Here is a 17,646-nt window from a genome sequence, read left to right as displayed (position 1 = left end):
ACCCGCCCCTGCTCGGGGCACCTCGGCCACCTCCCTGGTCTCTGGGTCCCTCGAAGACCGGCTGGTGTCTGGGCCCGGGCCTGGGGAGGGTCCCACCACCCCACTCTGTTGCTGCGAGAACTGCACGATGGCCTCTCCTGAGACACTTGGCGCGAGGCTCCGAGCAGCAGCGGCGGCTCAGTGACCTTCAGGGGCCACCGGCCAAGCCCCTGGGACTGCACGCAGGACGAAACCCCATCCATCACCCACCTCCGCCCAAATCTAGCAGGTGACGCGCACGTTTCACCAAGCCCCACGTATTTCCGGTTAGGCGTCACCATTCCTGTAATTAGGTGCTGGACCAAATGCAGCATCTGCAGTTACAGAGATAGCAAACTTCCTACGCTTTTGTTTCCACTGCAGCGCTGGCTGCCGCCCCTTCGCTCCGTTTCTGACAGGGTGTGAGCCGGGGGCTCTCCAGCTCACACGGCAGCCGGGGAGGCCTCACCACCTGCACGGCGGCCACACCTGTGCCAGAGGATGGTCCCCGGGGACACTGGCCACGCCGCCCGCCGTCCTTTCCCTACCTCTGATGCACACAACCAGTAGCCCGGGCTCCGGGCACAGGGCGCACACACCCAACCCCGGCCCTTCCTCCCAGGAGGAGCTCTGGCTGCCCTGGTGCCAGAGGCTCTCGGGGATGCGCCGAGCATGAGGGTGGCCGTCTGGGCAGGGCCTCCAGCCCCGGGGTGGCCGCTGCGGGTCTGGCTGCTGCCCAGCTTAGTGGCCAAGGACAAGGGCTGGGGGAGCAGCTGTCTGGACGGGACCTGAGTCCCGTCCACAAGTCAGGCAGCTCCCTGGTGTCTCTTCACCTCCGTTTCCCCCGCCCCTACACTCCGGGGGACCTGCGGCGCCCCTCCAGGGGCGTGATGAGGAGGACGGGAGGGTGACACACAGCAGCACATCCTGACCAGAGCCGCCGCCACTGATGTCACGTGTCCACCAGCAGGGACACGCGAGAAGCTCCCAGGTCCTGAGTGCAGCTGCGCCTCCAAAGACAACTACTCGCGTGTTGTGCACTTAGGTCAGGAGTTTATTGGCGGCCAGGGCACCCGGCGGGGGGCCTCACTCTTCCTGGTAGGGGACGTGGAAGCCCAGGGTGGTGCCCAGGGGGAAGTGGGCGAAGAAGGTGCGGGCCATGTCCTCGATCTGGGGGTAGGCGCCCAGCGTCTGGAAGTACTGCACGTAGTTCCAGAAGTCGGAGGTGGAGAAGGGCCAGTAGGGCATGGCCGGCGGCTCGGCGTAGGCGTCTGAAAGACACACGGAGCCTCGCTCGGGGCCGCGCCGGGGCCCTTCCCCGGGGGCCCCCGCAGCACCAGCGCAGTGAAGAGCCCCTCCCCGGCTGGGAGCACCCCCTGGGGCAGCCCAGATCCTCCGAGGAGCTGTGGGGCACGCCCCAGGCCCTGCCCTGACCCCTGGTGTCAGGGACAGAGGAGGGGGACGGACGGGGATGGGGAGGTCGGGCCCCTGTCCGGTACATACTGAGCAGGGAGGGGTCCGTGGGGTGGGGACACGGTGGGATTTCAGAGGGGACCTCACATCCCCGGTCCTGGAGTCTGGATGTTACCGCACCACACTAGGACTCAGGTGTGAGGGGGGGAACGTCGGTGTCCCCAAACTCGGACGGTCCCGACACCACACAGAGTCTGGCTCCCTCCTGCGAGGTGGGTACCCGGGGGCCTGCAGGGCGTGCTCTGGGGAGGGGGCCCAGGCCCTCCGCCAGCTGACCCGGGGCTCCCCCCCTTCTCAGAATAAGAAGCAGCGCCCACCCAGCCCCTCCCCCCCCTCCCCCACCTGGACGAGGACAGGGTCAGGGATGCAATACCTCCCTCGTCCTGCACCGGCTTGGCCCCTGCAACAGGAGAGGACAGCTGTCACCCAGGAGAGCCCCGGGCAGGACCCCACTGGGCCCCGGCTGCCCAGGCCACTCACCCGCCAGAGACCCCAGCAGGAGGCAGAGGGCCACCCCGGGCAGCAGGCAGGTGTTCATCTTCCCCAGGGGCATCGCCACCCACTGACCAACTGACCGACAGACCGACGACTCGCTCGGGTCCACCTGCATCGGGAGGAACCGGGAAGGTGAGGCCCCCACCCCCCGGGGCCCCAGCTCCTCCCCCCGCCCCCCCCCCCCCGAGTGGGCAGCCCTGGAGCACGGCCCGGCGAGAAGACTCGAGTTTTCTCAGGACTTCACCGTCGTGGCCTGGAGCCCTCACTCCGAGGCCAAGCCCCAGGCTTTGTCGGCCAGTTTAATTCTGACGGTTCGGGGCACTGCTCCCCTCGGCTGCCCTGCCCGGGGTTACCTGCCGCCCGTCCCCTCAGCCTCTGCCTGCAGCCTGACGGGCGTCTGCCCCCGGCACACGGCTGCTCCTTATAAGCCGCCGGGAGGCGGATGGAGACGTCACCCACCGGAGCCGTCACGCTGACTTTGTTTCATCTCCCGCCAGAGGACTGCGGGCCTCTGGCGCCCTGCTGGCAGCGCAGTCCCGGCGGCCACTCCTGGAATCCGACCCGCAGGTCAAATTGGGAGAAAAACATCTTTGCTCGGGCCATTTCGAAGGGTTTTAGGGAAGAATTCAACAACAACACCGGTGCTCGGAGTGAGCCCACACCCCCTCCGCCAGGAGAGAAGGGTCTCTGAGCCTGCCATGGGGGATGGGAGCCCCCCCTCCAGGGGCAGGGGGACCGCAGAGCTGCCCCCGGGGGGCCGGGGGCTGGGGGCCGGGGGCCGGGACGCCCCGGAGCCCTGACAGGCCGGCCGCAGGGAGACGCAGGCAGCAAGTGCGGGTGTCCGGTGACCACTCGTGTCTGCAGGCGGGCGCCCGCCGGCCTGAGTGAGCACGGCGTCAGGAAGGGGCTGGCTGTCCCGGGTCCCGGGGCTCCATCGGCAGCAGCGCCAGGGTCTCCGTGGGTCAGGCTCCGGTGACACCCACGATGGCGGCCCTGCTTGGAGGGGTCCCGCGCCCACGGGCTCCAGGGGAGTGTCCAGGGCAGCTGTCTGTCCGCCCCCCCCGTCCGCCCGAGTCACCACAGAGGGTTTCCGGGGAGCCGGGACCCCCTCTCACAGCCACGGTGCCCAGCTCATCGTTGGTGGACCTGGTGGGGGGGGGGCAAGCAGGGCTTAGGTGACAGATCCACCCAGCACACACCTCGGGGGCTCCCCCAGCCTTCGGGCACCTGATCGTAGGCACCTCAGCCTCCTGCTGCATCAGCAACCTTGCCAACGAGCCCCTCCCCCCCTCCACCCAGACCTCCGCAGAGCGGGCCCAAGCCCACCCCTCGGCCCCACCCAATGTTCTGTCACCGCCCCGATCCCCCCGTATCTGCTCCCTGCGTTTCCGATGCCATCATTGGTCACATGTGGTGACCTCGGGGGTCACACTTTGTCCCTCGCCGTGGAGCTCACGTCTGAACTGCAGGATCTGCTCTTCGATCCAGCAGCAGAGACGCGGTGGGCTTGGCCCGGAGAGGACGCAGCAGCCCCTTGCAGACAAGAACTTCGGGGGGACTGTGTGGGGTCTCCAGTGAGGGGGCCTGACCCCCCCGACAGGAGGGCGGGCGGCTTCTCCGGGCAAAGGAGGCTCTGCGGAATGTAGGGATTCAGGCCCCCAGCTTCGTCAGAACAGCCCTCAGGGCCCCGCCCAGGTGAAGGGTGAAAATAAACGGCCAGGGGCTGTATCTTTGTCCACTCGGTGCAACACTGTAGCGGGAAAAAGGAGCGCCGAGCAGCGATGGTGGGGGGGGGGCGTGTCTGTTGTTTCTTCTTTCTGGGCGTGTCTACTGCCCTTAGTTCATTACTTATGTGCATGGATACACACTTGCACAAATCCGCCCCCAATAGGCCCCTGTTACTCAGCATTCTGACCTGCTGCCCAGGGTCCGCCTCTTTGTTAGCAGCTCCGCTGCCACGCCCATGCCCACCCCACACACCTCCCGAGCCCGTCAAGCCTCCCTGGCTTGCTGGCCTGCACACGGCCCTACCCTCCCCCTCCCGGAGGGCCCCTCCCCCAGAAGTCAGACACCCCTCTGTCCCTCACCCAGCAGCCTTTCTGCAGCGCCCCCCGCTGGGGTTCCCACCCCCAGTCCCGTATTGTTCCTGTTCAGTGGGGACCCTAGAGCCGCAGACTGCCCGGGGGTCCTGTTAACATGCAGGTCCTGTGCCACGCCCTCCTCCAACCACGTTTTTTGACAAGGTCTGACCATGGAAAGAGGGCATTCGAGGAATCCATCTTCCTGGAAGAGAGCGTGGCATACAAAGGGGGGCGGTAATTTTGGGGGGATTGCTTTTAATAATTTCCTTGCTAATATCAATCATGGTCTGACTTTGTACTCTGATTCCCATAAGAACAGGCCATGAGAAGAAAGAGGCTCGAAAAGAGTCAATGATTGATTTTGAGGGAAATTCTGAAGGGACAACTAGTTCTCCCTAGACTATTAAATCATGCCCAGATTGTTTTAAACAAGTAGCTTATAAACCTGAGTAAGAAATTATCCTCAATTGTTCCCATAAAAGAATTCATGAATCAGTTACAGTAGGTTGAATTATTGGCGGACTTTCCCACGCCTGTTCCTTACCCACAGATACAAAGAGTCTTTCTAGAAAACAAGAAAAAAAACTATATAGACCCCTACCCACAGCCCAGAGATACCCCTGGGTAGCATATTAGATTATTGGCAAATGATGGTATCCCCCAAAAGGAGCTAATGGTCTCCAGAGGGTTCCAGATCTCCCATTGCCTTATACAGGAGCATATAATGAGGGTGGCATTAGAATGGTCAATAAGGATGAAGTTCAAGTGCCTTATAATAGTCTAAATTTCATGGAAAGGCTAGCTCGAAGCAGACCTCCCTGGTGTTTATTAACTAAGAAATAAAAAGAGTTTACTGTAGCTGAATTTCCTGTTTATCTCTCCTTACCTGTTTGTTTTGGAGATTAAAAGGTGGTGGGATTGTTAGATATCTATATTTCAGGTTTATTAATTCACATAATTCCAATGAAGTTGTATAAAATAATTTCTTGACCAAAGAATAAAATCCCCTCTAATGAAATAGCCCCTGAGTGTCTAAAAGTTGTTGGAGTAACAGCCCCGCCTTTATCTTGAATAGGAATATATATCAAATAGAATTAGGCAAAGAAATAAGAAAAGCTGGTTAACTATTATAAATTAAGCATGTAGAAAGAGTTACCAGGGGAGTCAGAATCCATGGTACATAGAGAAATATTTTAGACAGAAAAGGTAAATAGGTAAGTTAGACACCACAAAGGCCTTATAATAAATTTCCTATAACCTCTATTCAATTAGCGTATCCTTTTGCCCCATGACAAATTCTGAGAACTTTAATAAACAATAAGACATTCAAACTCTGTACGTACAGCTATTTCTAATTGTCTGATTTATGGCTCTCCTGGTTAAAATAATCTTTGTTTAATATAATTGAATCTATGGGAATTTTTGTATTTTTCCCGGTTACCTTTGTATTGATTTTTTTCTGCTTTACCTAATCGCAAATGTCAATCACTACCAAAAATGAAAGTATAAAAACCTGCTTGTACTCGCAATGAACGGAACAGAGCGTCACCGTCCTCTGAGGCGTGCTGTCGTCTGTCTCCTGTCGCCGACGCCTCACCCACCTTTCAGGAACCCCTGGACCCCGCTGCGGCCGGACCGCCGCAGTCCTGGTTCAGCAGGTTGGGGGAGAGCCCTGGACTCTGCGTTCCTAGCAAAACCCCAGCCAAGGCGCCCCTCTGCGGGTGTCCCCTGGAGCACCTGTAGGAGAGTGAGGCATGGGCAGAATCGCCTAGGGGATACCTTAGAATGCAGAGCCCAGGGCCCCTGCCTCTCAGAGCCTCAATTCAAGAGCTCAGGCCAGGCCCAGGACTCTGCATTTCTATCCCATTACCAGGGGTGCTGAGCAGGCCCCGGGCTGGGCTTTGGGAGCTACTGTCTAAAGCAGAGGTTCTTACCCCTGACTACATTTTGGACCACAGGCCAAGCTTTTAAGCCTTGGGGATTTCCAGCCCCCAGCCTCCTAGGGTGGGATTCTGCCATGCGGGTCCTGGTGGGGTCCAGGTGGGGCCCAGGTGCGGCCCAGGTGGGTGGTGGTGAAATCTCCCAGGTGACTCTGCTGGGAAGCCTGGCTGCCTCCCTTTGCCTGGAGGCGGGTCTGGAGCCCTGCTCCCCCAGATGTTGCCGGCCACCCCTGAAAGCCCCACCTGCTTGCCGTGGAAAGAAGTTCTGGTCTTGGCGATTGGAGTGGACAAAGGCCACACTGCCTGCTTCCCTCCAGAGCTCACAGCGCAGAGAGAAGGGCAGGCCGCGGGGCTCGGCCAGCCGTGGGGAAGGGAGCGAGCCAGAGTAGTTGCCAGGGGACTCTTCCCTGCTCTGCTGCCCCCCCTGCCCCAGGTGAGGCCGCTGCTCTCCCATCGCGCAGTCTGGGGCGCCCCCTGCCGCCCGGCTCAGGAACACCAAGCGCGGCCTCTGGCTGGGGTCTCGGAGCGCCTGCGCGGGCTCCCAGACCCCGCCCCGGCCCTGCCGGTCCCACGTTCTGGTTCCCAGCAGGTGACACCACCCTCCCGCTTGACCGTGTGTCTGGCCACTTCCTTTCCGAGCCTGTGGCTCCTTGAGCGTCTCGCGGAGCCCAGGTCTGGCATCGCACCGGGCAGCGTGGTGGGCAGGGGTGGCTGAGGACCGAGTGCACGGAACCGGGGTCAGGCCACCCCGCGGGCGTGAGAGCGAGGGCTCCGCGGCTCACGCAGCTGTCCCCGGGCCCCTGGGCAGGGCCCGGCTGTGCTGTCCTCCCCACCCTCCCCCCACAGACCCTGCGGCCCACCCAGGTCTGCCCCTTGGCTCCCACCAGGCGAGTGGACACCTCTCACGGTCACCTGTTTGGTCCCCAGACCCACAGCTTCCGATCGCACTTGTCGTTTTAAGGAAAGGATGTAATTAAAAGTCATGACATCTAGTGAACACAAGCGGAGTTTTTGGATGGAAGTCAGGTTACCCTGGAGAGGCCCGCTCGAGGTGACGCGCTCGAAGCCGTCCCGTTGGGTGCGGACGGCTCCGGCTCCGAGAGACCGGAACCAACGCCGGGGGAGGCAGCACTTGAGACCCTGCAGGTCCGGTCCCGGCTCGGAAACCTAGCCTGAAACCAGCCAGGGCCAGCGTGCCGGGAACGGGCTCCAGGGGGCGCCACTCCCCCGAGTGTGCAGGCTGGGCTGGACGCCGGGGAAGCCCCGCCTGCAAAGGTGCAACACAGGCTTCAAAGCTAAAATGTTCAAGCCCCGTAGGATGCCTCCTACAAATCGTTCCTTTCTTTCATTCCGATTTGTGGGCATTTCGGACCAGCTCAGTCCGAGAGAAAGCTTCCCGGGGCCACTGAGATCCGGGTCCCAAGTGGAGTGGGGTCCGGCCGTGGGGACCCCTTGGGAGACCGGACACCCCAGTGCTAGGAGGAGCTCACTGATTACTTGAGATTCCAATGAACCAGGTGCCTGTAGGTTAGTTTGGCCGACCTGGCAGCCGTACGCAGGGCCTGCCAGAGGCCCCAGCCCGGGCTTGGCCAGGGGCCACGGCTCAAGGCAGAGGCCGCGGTGAGAAGGGGCTCCCACCCTGGATGTGGAGTGAGCATTGGGACCTTTCGCAAGGGGCGTCCCCCTAGGGCTGCAGGGTCACGGTCGTCCTGGGAGGCAGGTGGGCGGCGGGAGAGGCACTGGCATGGACGGGAGCTGGGAGCTGGGCCTGGAGCCGACGACCCCCGAGCTGGACAGACACCGCCCCAACCCCGAGGGCCCTGTGACCGGGGTCTTCTCCCTCCCAGGCAGCAGCCCTCCGGGGGGAGGGGATTCTGGCAAGGTGTTTGGTTTCATCCTCACAGGCATGTGTTTTCACTGGACTTGGAAGCTCTGGGTGGGCAGGCTTCCCCGCAGGCCCCACCACACCCAGCTGTCTCCTGCTGTCCCGGGCTCCTAGGCTGGGCGGCCAGCCCGGCCCCTGCAGGCCCCTGAGTGTCCCTGTCGGACCCCCGACTTCTGCACGCAGTGGCTGGGGCACAGGGCCCAACCTCAGCAAGGCTGGCGGGGAAGAGGTTTCTCCTGGGAATTTAGGGGGCTGGCTCAGGGCTGGCTCAGGGCTGGCTCAGAGAGGACATCCTGAGGGATGGCCAGGAGAGAGGGGCGGTCTGAGGCAGGCTAGGGGGGTCCGTAGGCAGAGCCAGGGAAGGTGGGGTGGGGGACACAGCAGGAAGGTCCCGGGGACCACTGCAGCGGGTGGTCATCACGAACTGTGCGTTGGTCAGTGCTCTCCAGAGAAACAGAGCCCGCAGGAGGACACGTGTGCCCTGGGGAGACGGGGAGAGCTGATTTAAGGAACCGGTTCCTGGGATCAGGAGGCCGGCAAGGTTGAAACCTGCAGAGCAGGGTGGCGTCAGCCTGGGGTGGAGCTGACGTGCGGTGTGAGTCCAAAGACAGACTGGAAGCCTGATTCCCTCTTCCTCGGAGACCTCCGTCTTTTCTCGTAACTCTTCAACAGATGGGGCGAGGCCCACGCGCACCACGGCGGCTCACGCGAGTTCACCGGAAATGCCTTCCCAGTGACACGCACACTGCCGCCTCCCCAAGCCACGGGCGCCGTGGCCTGGCCGTGGGACCAGCCGTCATGGAGTCCCCACCTGTCCTTAGGGGCTGTCCCGTTTGGGGGGGTCCCCGCTGTTGGGGGGAACCTGGCTGCTTCTGGGGGGCAGGCTGTGAGTTGGGGGTCAGGCTGGCAGCTTTGCTGTCCACAGTGCAAGTGAATGGGGGCCTGGGGCTGACGGAGGTCAGCGGGTGCTATGGCCCCTCCGGCAGGGTCCGTCCCCTGGGACATCCTCACCTGGGGAAGGGCAGGGGACAGGGTGACGACAGTCTGGGGAACAAGGGCTTTATGGGGACGCCTGTCTGGGGGAGGGCGCCCTGCGCCCCTCAGGCCGTGGTGTGCGTCTCAGGGTGGGACGCTGTCCAAGAGAAAGTCCCTCCGCCCACCTGCCCGCCCACACACCACGGCCGCCCAGGCAGCACGAGGTGGCGGCGGCGCCCGGTGGGGGCGGGTGTCGCTTCTCAGACGTCGGCAGGGTGGGCTTCGGTGGGAGAGGAGGCTGGCCGCCCTGGGCCAGGGGTCAGGGGGAGGGGTCCCGTCCTGGGGAGAGTGGGCAGACATCGCCCAGAGCCAAGGGCCAGCCCGTGCCCACCACAGCAGGACAGTGGGGCAGTGGCCACCAGCCAGGCCCACAGGCAGTCCTCTGGTGGTCTGGGAGGGGGCTGGGCCAGCCCCAGGGGACAGGACTGTCCTCACTGACACCCTCACAACCCTCTGTCTGTCTGTCCATCTTCACGAGGTGTACAGGCCCTGAGGCCCCAGGGCCCACTGTGATGGGGCTCTGGACTGTGGGAGGGGCCAGGCTGGGCGGGCTCCTCCTCGGCCTGAGACAGGCCCCTTGTTCGGCCCTATTCATCGCCACATAAAGGCCGGATTTATGGGAACGGGGGCTCAGCACGGTTCTCAGCCAGGCGGAGGCATCCGGGCTGCAGGGCCCGTCCCGCCGCCCTGGGGCTCCCGGGCTCCCCGGTCTCAAGTGTCCCTGTGGGGAGCTGGGCAGCCACCCGCCCCTCCCTCTGCCATTCTGGCTCTCCCTCCACCGAGGCTGATAAACAGCAGGCTGCCCGTCTCCCGTCCAGCTGGTCGTCCTAGATTCGGGATTCATCAGGGGCAGGTACTGTGAGGGGGGCCGCAAACGGCCCCTCGGAATGAAGGCTGGACGTGCCCTTTGAACTGAATCTGTCTCCGTGGGTGTCCGAGGCAGCCGCCGCCTCAGAAGCAGAAGTGCAGCCCGGGCCGCTCCTGGGGCCGTGCCGGCCTCTCGTGCCGTGAGCGGGGCCCCGTCGCAGGCACAGGGTATTTGTACAGTGAGAAGAAAGCAGGTGACACCCCTGCCCGCTGCTCCGTGTCCCTGAGTGACGCGTCCTCTGAGTCAGGACCGTGTGGGCGGTCCTCTGTGGTTCCTGCCGGGCCCGGCCGAGCGCCTGGAGTGCCAGGCCGCGGAGGGGGCATCTCGTGCCGCAGAAACGGGCGGGCCCCATGCAGCCGTCCACCACGGCACCTCCTCACTGAGGGCTACGTTCCGGCCCCTGCCCGGTCTCCCGGTCGGAGTCCACCATTCCTCCCCCCGGCCGTGGCCGGTGGGACTGCCGCACGGAGCGAGTCAGCCTCGCAACTCGGCCATGCGTCCAGGCGGAGGAAGGAGCGTGGGAGGTCAGCAGTGGCCCTGGCCTCCTCCGCCCCCTCAATGTCAGTCCCAACCCAAGTCAAGACAACCCCAAAGGACTCCAGACGGTGCCATATGCCCCTGGGGCCATGCTCCCTCAGCAGCCCCCCCCCATCAGTGAGCACCTGGCTGCTTCTGGGACCTCGTCACTCCGAGCAACATGCAGCTGGCACCCTGGACTGTCTCCTGTATTCGTGGTCTGACTTGCTGTGGCCGGCTCCCCAGACAGGAGCCCCCGACAGGCAAAGGACACGCCTTTAGTGGCGGAAGCTGCAGCACTGGTGCGGACCCGCCCCGAAGTCCCAGAGGGCCCCAAGGCCCCGGTGCGTACGGTCCCAGGCTTCCACGATGCTTGCAAACGGCAAAAGCAAACCCTGCCGTTCTACTGGCTGCCAGCCGAGCCCCTGGTCTTGGCGCCGCTGCCCATGCCCAGCACCGAGGGCACCTGCGGCCTCTCAGGACACGTTGATGAGGGTGCAGTCCCTTCTGGGCAGAGGCCGGGCGATGTCACTGGCAGTCCTGGGGCAGCGATGAGCTAGGGGTGGGGGGGCGGTCCTGCCAGCGCTGCGCTGGTCCGCCTGGGTGAGGGGCGGGGCAGAGGTCCCACGACCCCGAGAAGGAGCCCTCTGGTGCCGGGTTGCTGAGCTGTGTGTGCCCCCACGAGGGAGGCCAGGCCTGGCAGCCAGCAGCTGCTCGGAAGACCGTTTGAAGTGGAGGCCTCGGGGCTCAGCAAGGCATCGGCAAGCCCCCTCCCACCACAGCCCGGGCTCCCTCCCGTGTCCCCCTGACGGGGCTCACCCGGTGTCAGGGTGTGTCTGCGAGGTGCCTCTGGACCAGGGTGGCCTCCGAGTGAAGACCACGGAGTCGGCCTCACCCGTCCAGCGGCAGCCGCAGAGTCTGCGGCTGTGCGCACGGGTCCACTCGCCCTATGCCCGCGGTGGGATCCATTTCTGAGGGGCTGCCAACAGGTTCCTCCGTCAGCCCCGCCCTTGCACCCGCTGCCTCCCGGCTCGGGGCACAGCGGCCTGCGGGAGCCCTGCCCAGTGCCTTCCCCGCCCTCTCTCCGTGCCCCAGCGCCCCCGGACCGGCGGGCCTGGCCTCAAAGACAGCGGAGAGGTCACTGTCGGAGCAGCACAAAGCTGCTCACGATGTTCCCTTTCCATCCTTCCAACGTCAGGAGAATCTGTCCCAGTGTCAGCTCCTCGTTCCTGGTATCGGCCATTTGTCTTCTCCCTTTTCCTCCCGGTCCGCCCGACCGGAGATTTATCGCTTTCATTGATCCACTCTCAGGACCGGCTTCGCTCGCAGAGCTCCTCCACTTATTTTTCTCGCGTGTCATCGGTTCTCGCTGTGCTCTCCAGCTCCCCACCCCCACCCTGAGCCAGCTCATGCCCCCCCCACCGCCCCCCGCGGTTTCCCAGACACAAGCTGCGGCGGCGGGGGTGGGGCCCGCCGGCTGCTATTCCAGGACAGGCAGGACAGGCGTTCTGGCCCAGCAAGCGCTGCTTCGGCGGCATCCCCGCCGCCTTTGACACGCTCCACTTTCGTTTTCATTCCCCTCACAATCTTTTCTTACTTTCCTTTTTGTTTCTTCTTTGAAGCATGGGGCACCCAGAAGCGTCCTTTAGCTCCCAAATACCGGCGGATTCTCTGGATAGCCTTCCGCCGCCGGTGTCTATTCTCAGCCCCGCTCGGGCCAGGCAGCACGCTCTGCAGTCCCTGACTCTCTTCGGATGTGTCGGGCCCGTTTCACGGCCCGGGGCGTCCACCCCGGCTCCGAGGCGCCCTCGGAGAGGGTGCCTGGGCTGCGGCCCTGGCGCGCGGCGTCCTGTGCACGTCGGTCGCGTCCTGCCATGATGCCCGCTCCGTCCTCACCGGCGCTCTGCTTGCTCGCTCGGCCCCCCGCCGCGGAGAGGGGGGGCGTTAAGTGCCCATCGGACACCCCCGCTTTTTCCGGGTCACAAGCAGTGCTGCACTGAACACCTTCGCACGGTCGCCTGCGGCCTGGCGTCTGTCCGTCTCAGCCGGGAGGCACCGCTGGAGGGCTCTCCACTTCGGGGGGCGGGGGGGGGTCGTCTTCTCCCCGAACGCGGTGTCCCGCCCCGGCCCTGCCGCCGCGCGTGCGCGCGCACGCCCGCTTCCCCAGCTCACTCGCCTCCGCGGCCGCATCGGGACGGCTCGCGGCCGCAGAATGCGAGGTCCCCGGACAACCACGTCCGGTGTGGAGCTGCGAGAACTCTGCGCCCAGCACCCCGGCCTCGGCGGCTTCGGGGTCTGCCTCGCTGGACACCGAGGCCCGCACCGGAAACGGAAATGGAGCAGGGACGTCCGCGGGTTTTCTCCGGCGCCCCCTGCAGCCCGAGATGAGCCAGTGCAGGACACAGGCCGTTGCTGGAAGCGTGCTGGACGCACCACCTGCGTTCCACGTGGGTGCGCCGTGTGCGCGCGCCACGTGTGATTGCCACGTGGGTGCGCCCTGGAGGGGCTCCCGCCGCGCCCAGCCTGGTCGGAAGCGCAGACCCAGATCGATGAGAACCACGCAGGAGCGGGACCCATAAGTTACCGCGTGGCAGGGAGACTGCAGACAGAACGGAACGACGAGGTCGCCGCCACCTGTGCCTCCGCGGGCCTCTGCTCACTGCCCGCTGTCCCCGCCCGCCACATCTCTGCGCTCTGGTGCCTCCAAGTCCGCACTCCGCCCCGAGGGGCAGACAGGACCACCCGCACCCCGGGCACGGGCGTGGGGGCTCTGCGGAGACCCGAGGGGACACAGTTTCCAATCCAAGAGGAAGTGACAGGAAGCAGAGGAGTGACGGTCGAACCGGGAGAGGGGGGGCGGTGGGGCGGTGGGGGGGGGCAGAGAAGAGGGAAAGGGGCCTGGCAGGAGGGCAAGCGGTCAGGACTCCCGGTGGCAACCTGTCTGCACCTCAGGGCCAGGTGCTCTGGGCCACGGCGGCAGATGCGCCCACCGCTCCCCCCGTGCTGGTTCCCTGTCGCGCGTGTGGTCCCTGCCCTGTTTTCACAGCTTTAATTAAGTCTCCCCAGGACGCGAGACTTGTGAAACCCTCTTCCGGGTGACCTGGCGGGTTTTCCCCAGTGGATGCCACCTTGATCGAAATGAAACTTGAAAATCTTCTCACCTCCTGCCTCACCATGACGAGGAGTGTGAGCCCTGGGGTACTTCAGCCTGAATGTCACAAAAGCCCGTGTCGAACTGCCTTTCCCCCTTGCGGGACCTGCAGAAAGCAGGTTCCGGCACCTGAAGGTGAGGGGAGACGTGGGAGCCACCCTTAGTGAGAGCCCGGGTGCTGGGGGCCTGGGGGGCCTGAGGGGCCCGAGCCTGCGTCTGTGTCCTCCAGCGGAAGCCTCCAGAGGCTCCTGGGAACACTGGGCTGCAGCTGGGGAGTGTCTGCTCCCCGGGGAAGAGTTTCCCTGCTACAGAGGGGGTCTCAGAGTGGCCCCCGTGACCCCAACTTCTTCTCAGCCTGTGCAGCCCCCGCCCCCCCCCCCCCAGGGCGTGGGGTACCTGTGAGCTGCTTCTCACTAAGGGACCTCGGCACACTTAGGTGGCTGGGGCCCCTCTGGGGAGCGAGTGTAAGAGGCGCGGCTTCTGCCTCGCCGGCCCCCTCCGGCCCCGATACCTGGTTTTCCTAAGGGAGCCGCTGCGGGGCCGAGTCAGCAGGTGGAGGGAACGAGAGGAGGACCCTGGTCCACAGCCCACCGGGGGTCGAGTCCAGCCAGGGGCCACCTGAGTGAGCGAGGAGGTGGCTGTCTCCCGGCCGAGCCTTCAGAAGGGGCCACGGCCGCCGCAGCCACTCGACCGCAGCCGCACGAGAGACCTCACGCCGGAGTCCAGATTCCCGACCCACAGCATCAGCGAGACTCCGAGTCTGTTTTCATTACAGCCCGACCCAGGCTCACGGCAGGTAGGTGGGGCGACCCTGAGCAGGAAGGGTAACACGGTCACGTACACACCCGCAGCCCCTCCTCCAGAGGTGACCGCCAGGGCCTCTCCGTCTGCACGCACCCAGCCCTGCGTGCACACGAATCAGACACGTCGTACGTTCCAGTTACGCACTTTGTTTTGTGTCAGGCTTTCCTTCCTCTCGGGATACATCTCAAGCGGCTTCCGAAGCCGGAGAAGCCACACACCTGCACCCTGACTTTCAGAGTCGGTCGGTGCCCCTCGTGGGGGGGTGTGGGGACTTCTCTTCCCGCTCACGCAGGTCCCTTCCGAGCGGTCGTTGCTGCGAACAGCGTCACACACACCGCCGACCCCTGTCGGGCTGCTGCTTTGTCACGATCTGTGGAAGGCTGAGCAGAGCCCCTCTTCTCAAGGGTTACCGGGTGGCCCTCCAGAAGGCACGCACCACTGCACCCACGTCACCTGCCTCCGACAGGTGACAGACAAGCACGCCCCTGTCGCCCTAACAACAGCTATTCGCGCTTCCTTCTCCCACGGTCCCGTCACTTCTCAGGTTCCTGTCTGCAGAGGCCACGTTTTCTCACTGATCGGAAACCCCTCCCCCTCCCCGACGGCTCCCAGAGCGCCGGCGCCTGGCGCTGCAGCCCGCGGCCTGCTGCTGGCCCGCGTCCAGGAGGCGGAGGTGCTGGCGGCCGCCGGGGACTGTGCCCACCAGCCGGACGTGGCGGTGCTCCACGCTGACGGCAGCTGCAAACCTTCACAGCACTGGGTTCGGAGCATCCTTTGTGACACCAGAGGAAATAGCGAGATCTAAGAATATTTCTGGCCCTGGCTGGTGTGGCTCGGTGGATTGAGCACAGGCCTGAGAGCCAAAGGGTCGCCGGTTCGATTCCCAGTCAGGACACATGCCTGGGTTGAGGGCCAGGTCCCCAGTGGGGGATGCGTGAGAGGCAACCACACATGGATGTTTCTCTCCCTCTCTGTCTCCCCACCTTCCTCTCTCTCTAAAAATAAATAAAATCTTAAAAAAATATTTCTGATAAATGTGGACCCGGTATATTGGGTGAATATTTGAAATGGGACTTGAGGACCTTTGATCCATGGGTATGATGTCAGATCAGGTACCCCACCCTTGAAATCCCCCCCGCCCCTTCCCCGCCCCACCCCCGCCAGAGTCAGGGCACCTGGGTGGGCTCAGGCCTGCTCCCCCACTCTGAGAGGTCACCCAGGGGTTGAGGGTGGACACTCATCCATTCCTCCTGTGGACACGTGCACATCACCGACCCACTGGTGTCAGGACAGAGGGGACAGCGCCCAGGAACGCCGGGTCGGCTTCAGAGGACAGACAGAAGCCAGGGCCCCAACCCGGCACCGCAGGGCTCAGCCGGACTCGGAGAAAGAGCTCTTTAAGGAGGTGGGAGCGGACTGGGGGGGGGGGGCCTGGAAAAGGGGTCCCAGAGGCGGTGGCAGCTTCTCCTCCTGGCTTCTCCCCCGGGGTATCTCCGCCCCTTTCCCCACCCACACAGAACTTTCGGGAAATGCTCTCTCTCCCCTTCCCCTGTCCCTCTTCTCCTTCTCTGTCTCGGGCAGCAGGGTCAGAGTGGCCCCGTGACCTACGAGGTACCCAAGGACCACCTCCCAATGCCACTCAGTCTACGGCATAGACCTGACGTATAATCTGCCTTTTTACCATGTTTAAGGGCACAGGTCAGTAGCGTAAGTGCGTTCACGTCATGTGCACCATTTCCAGCGTCATCTGTAGAATGTTTCCATCTTCCCGACCGGGACCTCCGTCCCCGGTAAACACTCACCCCGGCCCCGGCCCCGGCCCCCTCCGTCCTACTCTGTCTCTGAACCTGGCCGCCCCACGCACCTCGTGCTCGTGGGGTCACTCGGCGTTCGTCCGGCTGCACCTGGCTCCTGTCACTCCGCACGCTGTCCTCCAGGCCCCTCCTCGCGTCCCAAGGCTGAGTCGGGCTGCGCCGGGGGGCGGGACTCACGTGGACTGGACGTCCCCAGCGCCGCCTTGCGGCCCCCTCCTGGCTCTGAGTGACACGGCTGTGGGCGAGGTTTCCGGGTGTCTGTCCTAGACTCGCTTCTGCTTTGGTGCCGTGTCACACGGAGACCTGGTGTTTAATTCTGGAGGGACCGCCCCGCGGTGCCCCCCACCCCCACGGCTGCAGCACGTGCGCCCCCCCCAGCAGTGCTCAGGGCTCCCACTCCCCTACGCCCACCTGCCCCCCGTTTCTGTGTGTTGCTAGTGGCCATCCTCCCCAGCGGGCCAGGGTTTCGGGTGCATCTTGGTGTCCCTAGAAGCAGAGCCTGAGACGGGGGTGCCTGTGACTCCAGGAGACGGAGAGAGAGGGACGTGGTCTGGGGTCCAGGGGTGGTCTCTGTGGCAGCTAGCCCCTGCCTGGCCCTTGGGGATGAGGTGGCTTATGCGTGTCCCCGGAAAGAAAGTTCTCCGGGTGGTGGGAGGCAGCTATGGGTTAGCAGGCAGCTGGACGGCAGCCGGGGGGCCAGTAAAGGGGACCTGAGCTGGACACGGTGCCACTACCGCAGGTCAGCTGTCCTTGAGGCTGGCGACCTGCTGCCCACCTCGACGGGTGTCCCCGCTGACCTGCTCCTCTGTGAGGCATCTTTACGGTGTCCGGCCACGGGGACAGACTTCCAAGGGGTTCCAGACGTCTGTCACCGACCCGTTCTCCCCACGTTCCTTGCCGTCACGTGCATCGCAAACACCTCCTCCACGCTTTGGCTTGTTGTTGACTTTCTAACCTGTGGGGCGATGGGTCTTGGGAAAGACCCTCCCCTCCGTCCCCAGAGTAAGGGAGAGATCGGAATCGGTCCCGCCTCCACGTCTGAGCGACCGGAGCCTTCCCACCAGTGTGTCCGCTCGAAATTCTGAAATCTGACTGCAGAGGCCGGGAGGACGCATTGCCATGGCGCGGTCTGCTGGGGGGCGTCGTCAGGGCCATTCTGCGCGCACAGATGTAGTTAAGATCGGACCGCGGTCCTGCAAATGGGGTCAGTGTCCAGCGCTCAGCCTCCCGGAAACTCACAGCACGTGACTGAATTTAACGGATCTGAAATTAATTTTTCTGTGGGCTAGGTTTTCATGTGCCGATTAATTTGATGCATTTTGGAAATTATTCACGTCCCCTCGGATTTTCCGCCTTAAAAATGTTTGAGGGAGGAGGGGCCTCCCACCCCACCGCGCTGTTAGCCAGGCCCGTGCTGCTTCCTGGCCCCTCCTTGCCCCGGGCCCTGCGCCCTGGGGCCTGGCCCTCCCCCGGGGCTCTCCCGGCACCGGACACGCTCACCGCTCTCAAAGCCTCATCCCCTGCACTCAGGGCAGGTCCCCACGCTCCCACCCTGCACCCCTGGGG

General features: G+C 63.9%; 1 protein-coding gene across 2 annotated transcripts; it reads right to left on the bottom strand.

Moving 5' to 3' along the window:
- Positions 1 to 1,064: 1,064 nt before the first annotated feature.
- On the bottom strand, positions 1,065 to 16,233 carry OTOS (otospiralin). 2 transcript variants are annotated; one of them, XM_045845606.1, is made up of 4 exons: positions 16,131 to 16,233; positions 1,972 to 2,095; positions 1,865 to 1,891; positions 1,065 to 1,289 (listed from the first exon to the last, which is right to left on the bottom strand). In XM_045845606.1, the coding sequence occupies exons 2-4, from the start codon at positions 2,042 to 2,044 to the stop codon at positions 1,105 to 1,107; spliced, it is 285 nt and encodes a 94-aa protein (XP_045701562.1). In that variant the 5' UTR covers positions 2,045 to 2,095; positions 16,131 to 16,233; the 3' UTR covers positions 1,065 to 1,104. The 2 variants fall into 2 exon arrangements, with proteins under 2 accessions (XP_045701562.1, XP_045701561.1); XM_045845605.1 differs by lacking the exon at positions 16,131 to 16,233 and adding an exon at positions 2,340 to 2,466.
- Between the last annotated feature and the right edge of the window lie 1,413 nt (positions 16,234 to 17,646).

Source organism: Phyllostomus hastatus, unplaced genomic scaffold, assembly GCF_019186645.2.
Source record: "Phyllostomus hastatus isolate PE091 unplaced genomic scaffold, TTU_PhHast_1.1 phas_contig_477, whole genome shotgun sequence".
NCBI classification, from domain to species: Eukaryota; Metazoa; Chordata; class Mammalia; order Chiroptera; family Phyllostomidae; genus Phyllostomus; species Phyllostomus hastatus.
This window is presented reverse-complemented; position numbering and strand designations above follow the sequence as displayed.

Coding starts and splice junctions, on each gene's coding strand:
- OTOS (XM_045845606.1), bottom strand. CDS start 2,044: ATGCCCCTGGGGAAGATGAACACCTGCCTGCTGCCCGGGGTGGCCCTC. Junction 1,892..1,971: donor CCTGCTGGGGTCTCTGGCGG/GTGAGTGGCCTG, acceptor CTCCTGTTGCAG/GGGCCAAGCCGGTGCAGGAC. Junction 1,290..1,864: donor GCCGGTGCAGGACGAGGGAG/GTATTGCATCCC, acceptor TGTGTCTTTCAG/ACGCCTACGCCGAGCCGCCG.